Source organism: Suncus etruscus, chromosome 16, assembly GCF_024139225.1.
Source record: "Suncus etruscus isolate mSunEtr1 chromosome 16, mSunEtr1.pri.cur, whole genome shotgun sequence".
Classification (NCBI taxonomy): Eukaryota; Metazoa; Chordata; class Mammalia; order Eulipotyphla; family Soricidae; genus Suncus; species Suncus etruscus.
This window is the reverse complement of record NC_064863.1, coordinates 67,003,038-67,018,178: the sequence shown is the minus strand read 5'-3', so window position 1 is coordinate 67,018,178 and position 15,141 is coordinate 67,003,038. Positions and strand designations below refer to the sequence as shown.

The following is a 15,141-nucleotide window of genomic DNA, read 5'->3' as shown; positions in this document are numbered from 1 at the left end:
AACACAGTTACATACATTTATTTACATGTTATCAATGCTATTTTGTGCTACAAAGGCAGAGTTAAGTATTCCAACAGCAAGGCAAACAAAGCTAAAAATATTCTCTATCTATCTTGTTACAGAAAAAGATTTTCTATTTTGAATTTATATAGTATCTTAGGAGTTGAAAACAAAAAATACATATTTATAGTTAATTCCATATCATTTCAATATGACTCCAAAATTCTTTTTTTTTTTTTGGTTTTTGGGCTACACCCGGCAGTGCTCAGGGGTTACTCCTGGCCGTCTGCTCAGAAATAGCTCCTGGCAGGCACGGGGGACCATATGGGACACCGGAATTCGAACCAACCACCTTTTGGTCCTGGACTGGCTGCTTGCAAGGCAAACGCTGCTGTGCTATCTCTCCAGGCCCTACAATCCTACTACTTCTTTCTTATTTTATTTCATTGTAAGAACTTTTTGAATAGATGTTGGAAGTACTATGAATTTTAGAGCATAGATTGTTTTGTGACTTGGCTTTTAAAGATATGTTATCTAAAATTTATATTTCTTTTTTTTTGTTTTGTCTTTTGTTTTTTTGGGCCACACCCAGCGGTGCTCAGGGGTTACTCCTGGCTGTCTGCTCAGAAATAGCTCCTGGCAGGCACGGGGGACCATATGGGACCCCACCACAACACGCAAAAAAAGTAACACTACAAGCGTGACAATGGGGAACCTCGCAGGCAAACACCATGCACAGAGAATGAAGACTATAGTGTGAATGACCTAAAAAATTCCAACCATCTAATTAACCTCTCGGATAAGGAGGTTAGAATAAATATAAGAAAAATGTTTGTAGAACTCAAAGAAAGCATAGATTGATCTGAACAGAACACAAAGACAGAAATCAGAAAACCCCAAACTGAAATAACAGATCTGAAAAACATGGTAGCTCAACTTAAAAGCTCAGTGAATGGCCTTGCCAGCAGGGTAACAGCAGCTGAGTACAGAATCGGCATGTTGGAAGATGAGATGCAGAAAAACTCAACACAGAAGAAGAAATTGAAAAAGAACCTTAAGAAAAACGATCAGGCAATGGAAAAAGTACTCAAGGAATGTGAACAGATGAAAATAGAAGTCTTTGATAAACTCAACAGAAACAACATAAGAATCACTGGAGTCCCAGAGGCCGAGGTAGGAGATCTCCAGGAAGAATCAACTGCCAAAGACATCATCAAAGAGATACTCCCAGAGTTAAAGACTACATGCAATCAAATTCTGCATGCCCGAAGAGTACCAGCTAAAAGAGACCCAAAGAAAAACACCCCAAGACACATCCTCTTTAAGATGACAAACCCCCAGATAGAAATAGAATACTGAAAGCAGCAAGATAAAAAAAAATTACATTCAAAGGAGTATCCCTAAGACTTACAGCAGACATGTCACAAGAAACTCTCAAGGCCAGAAGACAGTGGTGGGATATTGTGACAAGACTGAATGAAAATACTGCACCCAGCCTGACTCACATTCAGGTTTGAAGGAATGATACATAGTTACATGGATAAACAACAAACCAGAAAGTTCACAGATGAAAAACCAGCCTTAAAGGAAAAACTGAAAGGTCTACTTTAAGACAAGAGAGACCAGCAAACACAGCAAGCTTATCTACAAAGATGACATTAAATCCTATGACAATCATCTCCCTCAATGTTAATGGACTAAATTCACCAAATAAAAGACATAGAGTGTAAAAATGGGTCAAAAAGATGGATCCAACCTTCTGCTGCCTACAAGAAACACACCTGAATAGTCAGAACACACATAGACTCAAAATCAAAGGCTGGAGGAAAATCATCCAATCAAACAACACCCTTATAAAAGCTGGGGTGGACATATTAATATCTGATGACACCAACGTTATACTCAGAAATGTTGTAAGGGACAAAGATGGACACTATGTACTAATCAAGGGATATGTGCAACAGGAAGAAATCAGACTATTAAACATATATGCACCCAATGAGAGACCAGCAAATTATCTAATACAATTACTGACAAATCTGAAAGAAGACATCAATAATAACACAATAATTGTGGGAGACCTCAAATGGCCCTGTCAACACTTGATAGGTCAACCAGACTGAAGCTCAACAGAAACATACTAGCCCTAAAAAGAGTAATGGAAGAAAGAGGACTAGTAGATATATAGGACACTCCATCTCAAAAAAACTGGATACACATTCTTCTCCAATGTACATGGGTCATTTTCCAGGATAGAAGACATGCTAGCACATAAAACATACCTTCATAAAATCAAGAGGATAGAAATCTTGCAGGCTACCTTTGCTGACCACAAGGCTCTGAAATCAGATGAATTACAAAGGCACACAGAAGAAAAACTTTAACAATTGGAAATTAAACACCCTGCTACTGAACAAGTAGTGGGTCTGAGATGAAATCAAAGAGGAAATCAAAACTTTCTTGGAAACAAATGATAATAAAGACACAAACTATAAGAACTTATGGGACACAGCAAAAGCAGTCCTGAGAGGAAAATTTATAGCTTTCAAGCACACATCAGGAAGGAAGAAGGGGCCTACCTGAATAGCTTAATGACGCAGCTCATAGAATTAGAAAGTGCTCAACAAAAGGACCCAAAATAGAGAGACAAAAGTAAATAACAAAGCTTAGAGCAGAAATCAACGAAGTGGAAACCCAAAAAACAATCCGAAAGATCAACAAAAGCGGAAGTTGATTCTTTGAAAAAAATAAACAAGATTAATAGATCATTGGCAAAACTCACAAAGAAAGAGAGAGAGGGAAACCTAATAACCCGTATTACAAATGTAAAGGGGGAGATCACGACAGATATTGCAGAGATTCAAAAGATAATCAGAGACTACTTTGAGAAACTTTATGCTACTAAACATGAGAACTTAGAAGAAATGGATAAATTCTTGGACACTTATAACCTTCCACAGTTAAGTAAGTTAAGTAAGTACTGAGGAAATTGAAACTGTAATCAAACATCTGCCAAAAAAAAAAAAAAAAAGCCCAGGCCCAGATGGATTTCCTAATGAATTTTTTAAAAATCTCTCAAGAGGAGCTACTACCAATCCTAGCCAGGCTCTTCCATAAAATTGAAAAAAGGGGAACACTCCCAAACAGCTTTTATGGAGCCAACATCGCCTTGATACTAAAACCAGACAGAGATGCTGCCAAAAAAGAAAATTACAGACCAATATCCATGATGAATGCAGATGCAAGGATCTTCAACAAAATCCTGGCAAATAAGATCCAATCCATCATCAAAAAGATCATACACTATAACCAAGTAAGTTTCATCCCAGGAATGCAAGGATGGTTTAGCATCCATAAATCTATCAACATCTTACACCACATCAAAAACAAGAAAAATAAAAATGGCATGATCATATCAATAGATGCAGAGAAAGCATTTGATAAGGTCCAACACCCATTCTTGATAAAAAAAAAAAAAACTCTCAGCAAATGGGAATGAAAGGAATCTTTATCAATCTAGTTAAAGCCATCTACCACAAGCCAATGGCAAATATTATCCTCAATGGAGAAAAACTAAAAGCCTTTCCTCTAAATTCTGGTACAAGACAAAGCTGTCTGCTCTCACCACTCCTCTTCAACATAGTACTGGAAGTGCTTGCTATAGTGATCAGACAAAAAAAAAAGATATCAAGGGGATCCAGATAGGAAAGAAAGAAATCAAGCTCTCACTGTTTGCAGATGACATGATACTCTACTTAGAAAACCCTAAAGACACTACAAAAAAGCTTCTAGAAACAATAGACTCATATAGCAAGGTGGCAGGCTACAAAATTAACACACAGAAATCAATGGCCTTTTTATACACCAATAATGATAGGGAAGAGATGGACAGTAAGGGAACAATCCCATTCACATTAGTGCCACACAAACTCAAATATCTTGGAGTCAACTTGACCAAAGATGTGAAGAACCTATACAAAGAAAGCTATAAAGCCCTACTCCAAGAAATAAGAGTGGACACACGGAAATGAAAACCAATACCCTGCTCTTGAATTGGCAGGATTAACATTATTAAAATAGCAATACTCCCCAAAGCATTGTACAGATTTAATGCGATCCCTCTAAAGATACCCATGACATTCATCAAAGAAGTGGATCAAACACTTATGAGGTTCATCTGGAACAATAAACAACCTCGAATAGCTAAAGCACTCCTAGGGAAAAGGAAAATGGGAGGCTTTACTTTCCCCAACTTTAAACTGTACTACAAAGCAATAGTTATCAAAACAGCATGGTATTGGAATAAAGATAAACCCTCAGATCAGTGGAATAGGCTTGAGTTCTCAGAGAATGTTCCTCAGACATACAATCACCTAATCTTTGACAAAGAAGCAAAAAATCCTAAGTGGAGCACGGGAAACCTCTTCAACAAGTGGTGCTGGCAGAACTGGTTAGCCACTTGCAAAAAAGCAAACATAGACCCCGAGATAACATCATGTATGAAGGTAAAATCCAAATGGATTAAAGAACTAGATATCAGACCTGATACCATAAGGTATATAGAACAACACGTAGGTAAAACACTCCATGACATTGAGACTAATGGCATTCTCAAGGAGAAAACTGCACTCTCCAAACAAGTGGAAACAGAAATCAACAGATGGGAATACATTAAGCTGAGAAGCTTCTGCACCTCAAAAGAAATAGTGCCCAGGATGCAAGAGCTACCCACCATCTGGGAGAAACTATTCACCCAATACCCATCAGATAAAGGGCTAATATCCAAAATATACAGGGCACTGACAGAACTTTACAAGAATAAAACATCTAATCCCATAAAAAAAATGGGGAGAAGAAATGAACAGACACTTTGAAAAAAAATAAAAAAGAAATACAAATGGCCAAAAGGCACATGAAAAAAGGCTCCTCATCACTAATCATTAGGGAGATGCAAATCAAAACAGCGATGAGATACCATCTCACACCACAGAGATTGGCACACATCACAAAGAATCAGAACAATCAGTGCTGGCGGGGATGTGGAAGAAAAGGAAATCTTATCCACTGCTGGTGGGAATGCCGTCTAGTCCAACCTCTATGGAAAGTGATATGGAGATTCCTCCAAAAACTGGAAATTGAGCTCTCATTAGACCCAGCTATTCCACTCCTAGGGATATACCCTAGGAACACAAGAATACAATACAAAAACCCCTTCCTCAGACCTATATTTATTGCAGCACTATTCACAATAGCCAGGCTCTGGAAACAACCAAGATGCCTTTCAACAGATGAATGGCGAAAGAAAGAGTGGTGCATATACACAATGGAATATTATGCAGCCATCAGGAGAGATGAAGTCATGAAATAAAATAAAGTGACAAAGGATCAGAAGTATCTCTAGGAAAAATATTTAAGCAAATATGATGTAGCAAAGCCAAAATAAAGAAAATATTTCTAGGAGTGTAATGCAGACCAAAAAGACTTCAGGCTTAAAGAAAGAATATACAACTTTATGGATAAACAACAGCTCAGATATTTTAAAGACTCAAAACCAACCTTAAAAGAAGAACTGAAGGGTTTACTTTAAGGCAAGACTGACCCCCCCCCCAAAAAAAACCCATAAACCTGCTATAAAAGGATGAAAAGAAATGGCAATAACTGCTCTTAACATCAATGGACTAAATGCACAATTAAGAAACATAGAATGGCATGTGTGTGTATGTATGTATATACACACATATATATAGCTCTAGAAAGCTGGGTTCACATTATTTCCAATGCACATGGGATATTCTCTAAGATAAACCACATGATGGGGCATAATACATATCTCTATAAAATAAGAGAATAGAAACTGTATCAACTACTTTCTCAGATCAAGATGCACTGAAATAGAAAGAACTTTAACACCTGAAAATTAAATAGCTCACTACTGAACAAAAAGAGGTGAAATAAAAGAGAAAACCAAAAGATTCCTGGAAATAAATAAGAATGAAGACACAAATTATCAGAATTTGGGGGACACAGAAAAAGCAGAAATAAATGAACTGGACTACCAAAAAACATCTAAAAGATCAAAGAAAGCAAAAGCTGATTCTTTGAAAAAATAAAAAATAATTGATAAACCATTAAAAGACTCAAAAAAGAAGAGAGAAAACTTAATAAACTGAATCAGAAATTAAAAGAAAATATCACAACAAATAATAAAGGAATTCAAAGTGTAATCAGAGATGACTTTGAGAATCTTTATGCCACAAAACAAGAGGACCTGGAAGAAGTGAATAAATCCTTGGACTATAACTTTTCTAGTTTGATCCAGTTAATCTGGAATATCTGAACAGATCTATCACTATTGAGGACATTGAAAATGAAATCAAAGCTTCCCCAAAACAAAAGCCCAGGCCCAGATAGATTCATTAGTGAATTCGTTCAAACCTTTTAAGTGGACATACTGCCTATCCTTTTCAGGTTATTTCAGGAAATTAAAAAAAACAGAACTACTCCAAATAAATTCAGGGGTTTTGGTTCTGTTCACAAGACACTGGACACAAGCTAAAAGCAAGTAATTTCAGTATTTATATTCCTTACCAGGGAAACTGTCCCCTATTTGAGCAAAAGAAATTTCTTTCTTTACCAAGACCAACTACTAAGATTTGATTATAACTTAGAGAAATACACTGATATTTGCCTAGAAAAAATTGAAATAGATTTTTTAAATGTACCTAAATAACACTTCATGGTCAGATATATATACACATATATACAAATATATATGTGTATATATATATAAATAAATATATATATACATACATACATACCGTATTTTCAGGCGTATCAGACAACTTTTGAAACAAAAAAAAAAAGTCAACCGAAAATCGGGGGTCGTCTTATACGCCAAGTATATCCCGAAAAATGTTTCAATATGCCAATAAACGAAAATTGTCTGAATATTGCCACAAAACGAATTTTCCAACTCGATCCTGCACCAATCGCTGCAAGGCTGCTCGGACCGCCTCTCTAACTCAGCCAATCCAAGCAGGCTTTTGATGCATGCAAATTAGACAATGTTCTGGACCTGAATCTACACTGTCAAAAGCCTGCTCAGATTGGCCAGAGATAGAGAGGAAGTCTATTACAGAATAACCTTTGAACCTTTGCTTGTTGTGATTGGCTCACTGTGGAAGATACAGTTGCAGCACAGGAACGTTCTGTCAGATACAGCAAATATAAGCTTAAACCCATGTTTTAACTGCAAAATTAGGAGGTCGTTTTATACACCCAGTCGTCTTATATGCCGGCAAATATGGTGTGTGTGTGTGTGTGTATATATATATATATATATATATATATATATATATATATATATATATATGTATATGTATAATCCAAAGAACTAATTGTAAGGATTTGAGCAGATAGCTCAAGGAAGCCTGCTTCATTAAAGCTTGAGCCTCCCAATTTCATTCCTAGTACTGCACAATCCTCCACTACTCCAGCAAAGGAGTAGTTAATCCTAAAACCCCCAGTAGTGACCAGACTGAGCAGGGAGAGATCACAGAATCCCAAGAGCTGATTGGAAATCCCCACATCTCTAAAATCATGGAATTTTCAATATTTTAACAGTGATGTCAGATCTAGAGAAGTTATTATAAGTAATCTGACCATTGTTTTTATAAATATGTAAAATAAATTGAAAATCGATCTATAATTAAGTGTTCAGAATCCTTACATATCAAGTACCTTTGACATCTGGTATCAAATTTCAACAGTTTTCATTAATTATGTATAACAAGGCAAATTGAGTATTTTAACCTAAGGTTTATAATTAATGTTTCTTAAATTGGGAACTAGAATATCCATTTATTTCACTCAAGAGTATTAAGATGAAATTTTTTTTTTAATGAGGTAACAAAGTTTACAAAACTTTGTGTTTGAAGAACCTGGAATTACTACAGTGGTCAGGGTACATACTCTGCATGTATCCACTCCAGACTTGATTTAAGGCACCACATAATCCCCCAAATATGGAGCATTACCTGGTGTAACCCAGATACCTGTGCATACCATTGAGTGTGACCATTTAGGTCCCACATTTCCTGGATATCTTTAGTATTATCCAACATTGCAGGGCCTGGCCAGCATAACATCTTGGTGCTTACATTGTACTCTAGTACATTGGTCAAGAATCACAAGTGGGATCTGCAGGATCTCCTGGGAAGATCCCCCCCCCCAAAAAAAATGACCATATCTTGCATTTGCTTTGACATTTTGCAAATGATAGGGAAGATTCCCATGTAATGCAACCCAAAAATTTCTGGGACATACAAAGTCATCCCCAGTGATTTTTTTTTTAACAAGTATATATTTAGCTGAATAGTAATGCCTGAATATGCAGTGCTGCTAAGACTTCAGATGCCCGGGATGACCCAGGATATCCCAGTGCTGCTCACAGGCCAATAGGATCACCCGTGGCAATGCTTAGGTGGTCAAATAGTGCTAAGATTCAACCAGGATCAGGTGCGTGACTTGCATGAGCCTTAGCCCCTTTATTTTATCTCCAATCCTAGGCAAAATATGTTTTAAGGGTATAATTTAAATCTTATTATTAATTTCAAAATATTATTACCATTATCACTTCTATCATCGAGGTACCTGATAGCTCTTCATGTGATTCTTTGTCAAAATTTAAATCAGAAGGTCCATTCCTTCTGCCATAGTCCTTCAAAGCCTGAAACTGCTTCTCTCTCATTCATGCACAGGGGAACTGAACCTGGCATGTGTAGATCAAAATGCCCAAACTTTATTGTGTTCTCTGAATATGACATTGCACACCCCACAAAGAAGCTCATTTGTAATCTTAAAGCCAGGACATAGCTTTATGATAAAGTGGGGAATAATAGGTAAACAGTGAGCTGTTGTTGGCATAGTATAAGATGTTACAATCAATGAGATTGTCTTCCCCTTTATTTGGTAGTTAGCATTTCTGGTCTAATTGTTTTTTGTCCGCCTTTTAAAATATTGCCCAATGGTCACAAAGAACTATTATTGATTTTGTTTTATTTGACACAAGGCTCTGCTCTCTATCAACTAAATGTAGCTTCTAGCTTATTCTTAGATCAAAAAATGAGCTATTTTTCCACTAGCAGAGAACTCCCCTTATAGTAATCTGTCAACTGCCAAGAAACATTCAGAAGAGCCTCTGAAAGAGTGAATTTCTGTACAATGCCTCTTAAGTCACATCTATTTGTGGGTTTTTTTCTCTTCTAAATGCATATTAAGTGCCTAATATTTTGAAAATCAGATCAGTTGCTTTAAATGATGAACAAGATTCCATTATGTTAACTCTCTAGAGAAAAATCCTCTGTTAATTTCAATCATTATGCTATAAAACTCAAAAAATGTACATATGGCTAATAAAGTTCAACAACATGTCTATACCTTTAGAATAAGAACGTAATCTTAACTGTGAATTGAAAAGCAAAAACAAAGCCGGATCACATTCCTGAATTTTCCAGATGTTTAGCATGACATTTTGGGAACATTTGCAACTGGAGTGGATGGCTTCTTAGCAGTACCCGTAAGGCTCAGTTTCATTATATAACAATTAGCCTAAATGGCTGGTAATTAGAACTATCTGTAGCTTCTTTGTATTTATTGTTTTATGCTTCTTTACCTGGTTACAGAACAGAGGCTGACATTGGGCTGTGAAGCACTGGACGATCCCATCTCTGCAGAGGCATCTGGCACACCGGCTCAGTGACCACTCCTGTCCATCTTGAAATACTTGCTCCTCATAGGAACATGGTTCTGAAAAACCAGAGAAATAATGATTACTGAGGAATTGCTCTTCCTCATCCCAGGACTGTCTATCCAGTAGAACAACAAGGCCCTGGGTCAGAGATTCAGTGCCAAGATAGGTACACCATATTTGGGGGTTCAGGGCTCTACTCACTCTCTGTAGTCTTAGTAACTTTGTCTGATGAGATCTGTACACAACAACCAGCAAGATAATGTAATCGGTGTGGGAATTGAAACTCAATTCATGTATAGTCCCACCTCTGCCTCTTCTGCATCTTCCTGTAGCTCGTTCCCAGATGCCTGCTGCCCAGTTCTACCCTATAAAAGCTGCCACCATCCACCCATAGCAGGGGCCTGGGTGCAACAAGCGGAGGGGCTTCTTTGTGTAACAAGAAGCAGAGGAGAACTCGGAAGGGTATTAAGGATGTCCCCGTCTACTCAAGTAGGTATCCCCGTGATAGAGGGAGCGTGACATAAAATAGCAAACTAAAAATATTTCATATTTAGAAAGATAGTGTGTGTATAGGGGTGGAGGGTGAAGGTAGTGGGGATGATAAAAATATTTTTCCCCACTTTTTGAATAAAGATTCCTACAATTTCATGTAACCCTAGGAAAAAGGCTGCCAAAAGTCATTTGCATAGGGAGCCAACCAGAAAGAACCCTAAAATTTGAAAGGATCCCCCAAACTCAGTGAGACCACTCCCCATTTCATCACAAATTCTGATTTTTTACTTAAGTGGGGTTATAAAACAACTGTTGACCCTCTCCTGGCACTATCTGAAATGCGCTGATACTCTACTTTCATCATTTCCTAAGCATACTTTTTTTTTTAGTCCTCAGAATAAATCCATGGCAAAGGATTGCTAGGAATGGGACAGCTGGGACTAAGAAAGCAGGGGATATTTTTTTTTTTTTTTTTGGTTTTTGGGCCACACCCGGTGACGCTCAGGGGTTACTCCTGGCTATGCGCTCAGAAGTCGCTCCTGGCTTGGGGGACCATATGGGACGCCGGGGGATCGAACCGCGGTCCGTCCGAGGCTAGCGCAGGCAAGGCAGGCACCTTACCTTTAGCGCCACCGCCCGGCCCCAGCAGGGGATATTTTAAAGAGAAAAAAAACAAGAATAGAGAATAGCTTCCAGGTGTGGCTAAGAATAATTGTAGCAATTATATACCCAGAGAGAATGTAATACAGCAATGACAATAATTCCTATGTTTTGTAAAGTATATGCTACTTATTTATAAAAATAGAAGGGACACATATCCCTAATGTAATAAAAGTGGTACTTAGACAAGCATGTATTCTAAAGAGAGGGCCTGGAAATATGCCCTTGGCTTGCTAAACCGCATCTTTTGTTTGTAGATAGAAATAATCCCCATGGTGGAAATGCAATAAAGACAAATGAAATACCTGCTTCCTGCCCTGTGTATCTAGGAGAGGGATGTTATATCACCTTAAAGACCAGCCAGAGGAATTCATGCTAGCAGTACTACATGAAGAAGTGATTTGTTGCTTCCTCCCTCAGCCAAGGGACACGAAGAACCACCTTGGCTTCTTGAATCATATCAAAGCATCTTGTTCCTCATCTTTCTCTCTTTCAAGAGCTGTGAATGGAAAGGGATGCATCTGGCCAAGGCAAAATAAATAAGTCTGATATTCACACAATCTCAAGTTAGAGATTGGCTCCAGCCTTACTCTCTGCGACATGGATCTCTGCCAAGCACACAGCTACATCTCGGTCTTAAGAAGGCATGGAATTAGGGATTTTTGAGGCACATTAAGTATGAAGAAGAAAGGTTGAGATATTCCTAGGTGAACCACAAAGGCAAAAAGGATCTATCTAAAGTTCATACTCACTCCCAGGACCCACACAGACTGGGCAGCAGCTTCCTTCTGGGATAAATTCCCTTTCCCCTGGTCCACATAGCAGTCGTGGGCATGGCTGGGGGGTACATCTGACTTCTCCATGAGAGCAAGAGCACACACTGCATGGAGAGGAAGTCCACTGCGCTCCATGCTGAAAAGAGGAGGAAAAAAAAAAGGTTATTGCTGTAATATAGGTTTTTATTTGGTCAGATAGAAGCAAACATATTTCAACACAAATGGGGATGACACTAAGGGAAAAAGAAAGATCTGAGGTTCATAAGGTTAAGATCAGGGTTAGGTGCTGAAAGTAGAGAAACAAACAGGCAAGGCACCCCTTCATTAACAACAGTGCAAAACACAGTGTCAAAAAGGAAAGAGAGTGAAAGAGAGAGGGAGAGAAGCACTTTGCTTGCCTTAAAGTAAGGCAGAGGTAGGTGGCAGGAGGGAAATGGTGATGGAAGGGTGCACTTGTGAAAGATGCTGTACATTGTACAACAGAAACCCAACAATGAACAATTTTGTAACCATGGTGCTTAAATAAAACAAATAAAAAATTTTAAAATCTGGGCTTCAATGTTCCAAGTAAGAGACCAATGACAAGATTGACTTGCATCCCTAATATTTTACAACTTAACATTTTCTGAAATGCACAAAAATGCATAAAAATGACCCATTTCCCATCATTTGAAAACTTTCAATAAAGTTCAAAGTAAAATATAAACAACATATATTTTGAGCTATGGCATTCTTCACAATTGTTTTCAACAATTTTCACTGTAATTCTGTTGCTTCTTCTTTTCACCCAGATTACTCCCAATGTCCATGTGCTCATTTGCCTCTCTCCATACCCTCTCACCATCTTGCCCCTTCTATTTCAACAATTAATTGGTCTCTGGGAAGGTGCTTTGATTGCTTAGAAACATCGATTTTATTCAGGTATCACTGTTCCTTCTGATGAAATCCACCCCCACACACTGAATGTTGTTGGGTTGCTGATCCACACTGGATCATATACAACCTTCACAAAGCTATCATTCTATCCATGTTTTCAGTTTTCAACTATGACATGATTTTTCTAAGTCAAAAATATATAAATGAGCTGCCTTCTCAGATGTGATGCAGAGTTGAAGGTTGAGGGGCTAGAGTCTTTAATGTAGAAAGGTACAAATATGTAGACTGCTTAAGGAAGTAGCTGTCAAAGCATGCTGTTCTCAATAGCAGGATGGAATAACGGTGACCTTTTCTAAGATGGAAGGGGAAATTCAGCTTAATGAATAAGATTTTCTTTACGTTTTCTTTGGTAATGTTTTTCTTACAAATGAGAACCTGCTTTCCCTTACCTTTATTAAATATAATATAAATTCAGCACAAATTACAAATATATTTCAATGATAAGTATTAGAAACTTAATCATCTAAATATAATCTGTAGATTATGGCTGAGTCACTAAGAAACATTAAAAAAATTGTTCCCTTATCCTCAAATCAGTATCCAGAATTATACACCTCCTTCAAATACCTTTCTTTTTTTTTTGGGGGGGTCATACCCAGCAGCGCTCAGGGATTACTCCTAGCTCTATGCTCAGAAATCACTGCTGGCAGGCTCAGGGGACCATATGGGATGCCGGAATTCAAACCACCGACCTTCTGCATGCAAGGCAAACACCTTACCTCCATGCTATCTCTCCGGCCTCTCAAATACCATTTTTAATATAATTTTTATTTTGATCATAGTGGCTTACATATTGTTGACAATAATATTTTAGGTACATAACAACATAATATCAGGGGAATTCCCATCACCGAATTATCCTCCCTACACCTCCGTTCCCATCCTCCCTTTCATATCTTCCTCCCTCACCCCCCGGGCTGCTAGAATACATGGTCCCCTCTGAGCCTAGTTTACTACTTAGTGGTCCTACACCTTTTTTGGTCTTGGTACCTCCCTTGTTTCCTCCTCTAACTAGGAGGCAGTACTAGATAGTTCCAGTTATATGGTTTTGTTTGAAGAAGAGAAAAATGATAAACTGGGGTAAAAATCAAATACGCCAAAAATGGGCAGAGTAGAGGCTCTCATCATCGGTTTGAGAGGCGAAGGGGAAAAAAGAAGGTGAAACACCTCAACAGTACAGTGTCAAATACCATTTTTATAGAAGCACATCAATACTTTTTGCTTCTAAAAATGGCTGCTTGGTTGGAAGCATGCCATGCCTGACTTCTTAAAATTACTAATAAACTATGTATTTCTATTATTGTTATTATTATTATATCATTATAGTTAACAACTATCCATTTATTTAGAATGTAAGTCTGTACCTTATTATCATTAAGATTACTTTGCTCTAGCTGGATTTAACTATGGGTAGAGGAAGGTAACACACATGGAGTCAGATGAACCAAGAATGTATTTTGCCTCATGCTCTATTTCAGATCCCAGTTCATCTTCTGCCTTGGTCCTGGCTACAATAAGTGAGTAGCTTAATATTTCTAACTCTCAGCTTCCTGTCCTGAGAATCTAAAAAGCATCAACACATCCCCTTTGCTGCCTTATTATAGGATTAAGTGAGGTAGCCTGTTTCATAAGGATTAAATGAGGTGTTGCACAAGTTCAGAGTCTTCTTTCCTCTTTTCATACCTCCAGGCCAACTGGCATTGTAGGGATGGACATATGGGCCAAGGCCAAGGCCTCTCCCATTGATCTATACTTCTACTGTAATTAAATATAAACTTTTAAATTCAGTTAAACATATAATGGACAAGTTCACAGCTTGCTAATAAAATGTTGGATAATAAAAGCTAAGGAGCAATTGACATTTAGGTTTTGAAAGGTCTAAATGTAAAAGCAAAGAAAGAAATCACAAGAGAAAAATGAATAGGTGCTACAGAGTGAAATTCTTTTAAGTCTGTAAAAAAAACAAAAAGGTGTATGACAAGCTGGTTTTTAAGCATGCAAGTTTTTGCTTTTTATTCAGGCTCTGCCTCAGAAATCACTCCTGGCAGGGCTCTGGAGACTATATGGGATAATAGGGATTAAACCTGGGCTGGCCACATGCAAGGCAAATGTGCTAACCACGGTACCATCTCTCCAGCCCCAGTTTTTACTTTTTATTTATTTATAAAAAGAAAAATAAATAACCAAAAATACAGTCTTTTTGGTTAACACAATTCAACTTTATTAACTACAAAAAATAGTAGTTTAAATAAACTTAGATAATCTTGTTTAATAACCAGATATAAGTTTAAAATTCTTAATAGCTAGTATTGGAGTCTCCTCTACAAAGTCTAGTACTTGGAATAACTTCAGTCTAGTACTTGAAATAACTCAACCTGATATAGCCTGACTTCAGCAATTAGACTTGAACTATATATACATATATATGTATATATAGTTCATTTTCTTTTCAAGAAAAAAATATATATATTCCCACAAGATTTATTATGAGACAGGCAACTTAAAACTGAATTTAGTGAATATGTC

The 15,141-nt window shown here is 37.5% G+C and overlaps 1 protein-coding gene across 1 annotated transcript in view; it reads right to left on the bottom strand.

Annotated features, from left to right (window-relative positions):
• FRAS1 (Fraser extracellular matrix complex subunit 1) overlaps positions 1 to 15,141 on the bottom strand; it is a 377,453-nt gene that overhangs the window by 352,752 nt on the left and 9,560 nt on the right. Inside the window, 2 exon segments of the mRNA XM_049789877.1 lie at positions 9,674 to 9,807; positions 11,656 to 11,815. Coding sequence (XP_049645834.1) covers positions 9,674 to 9,807; positions 11,656 to 11,815 — 294 coding nt within the window.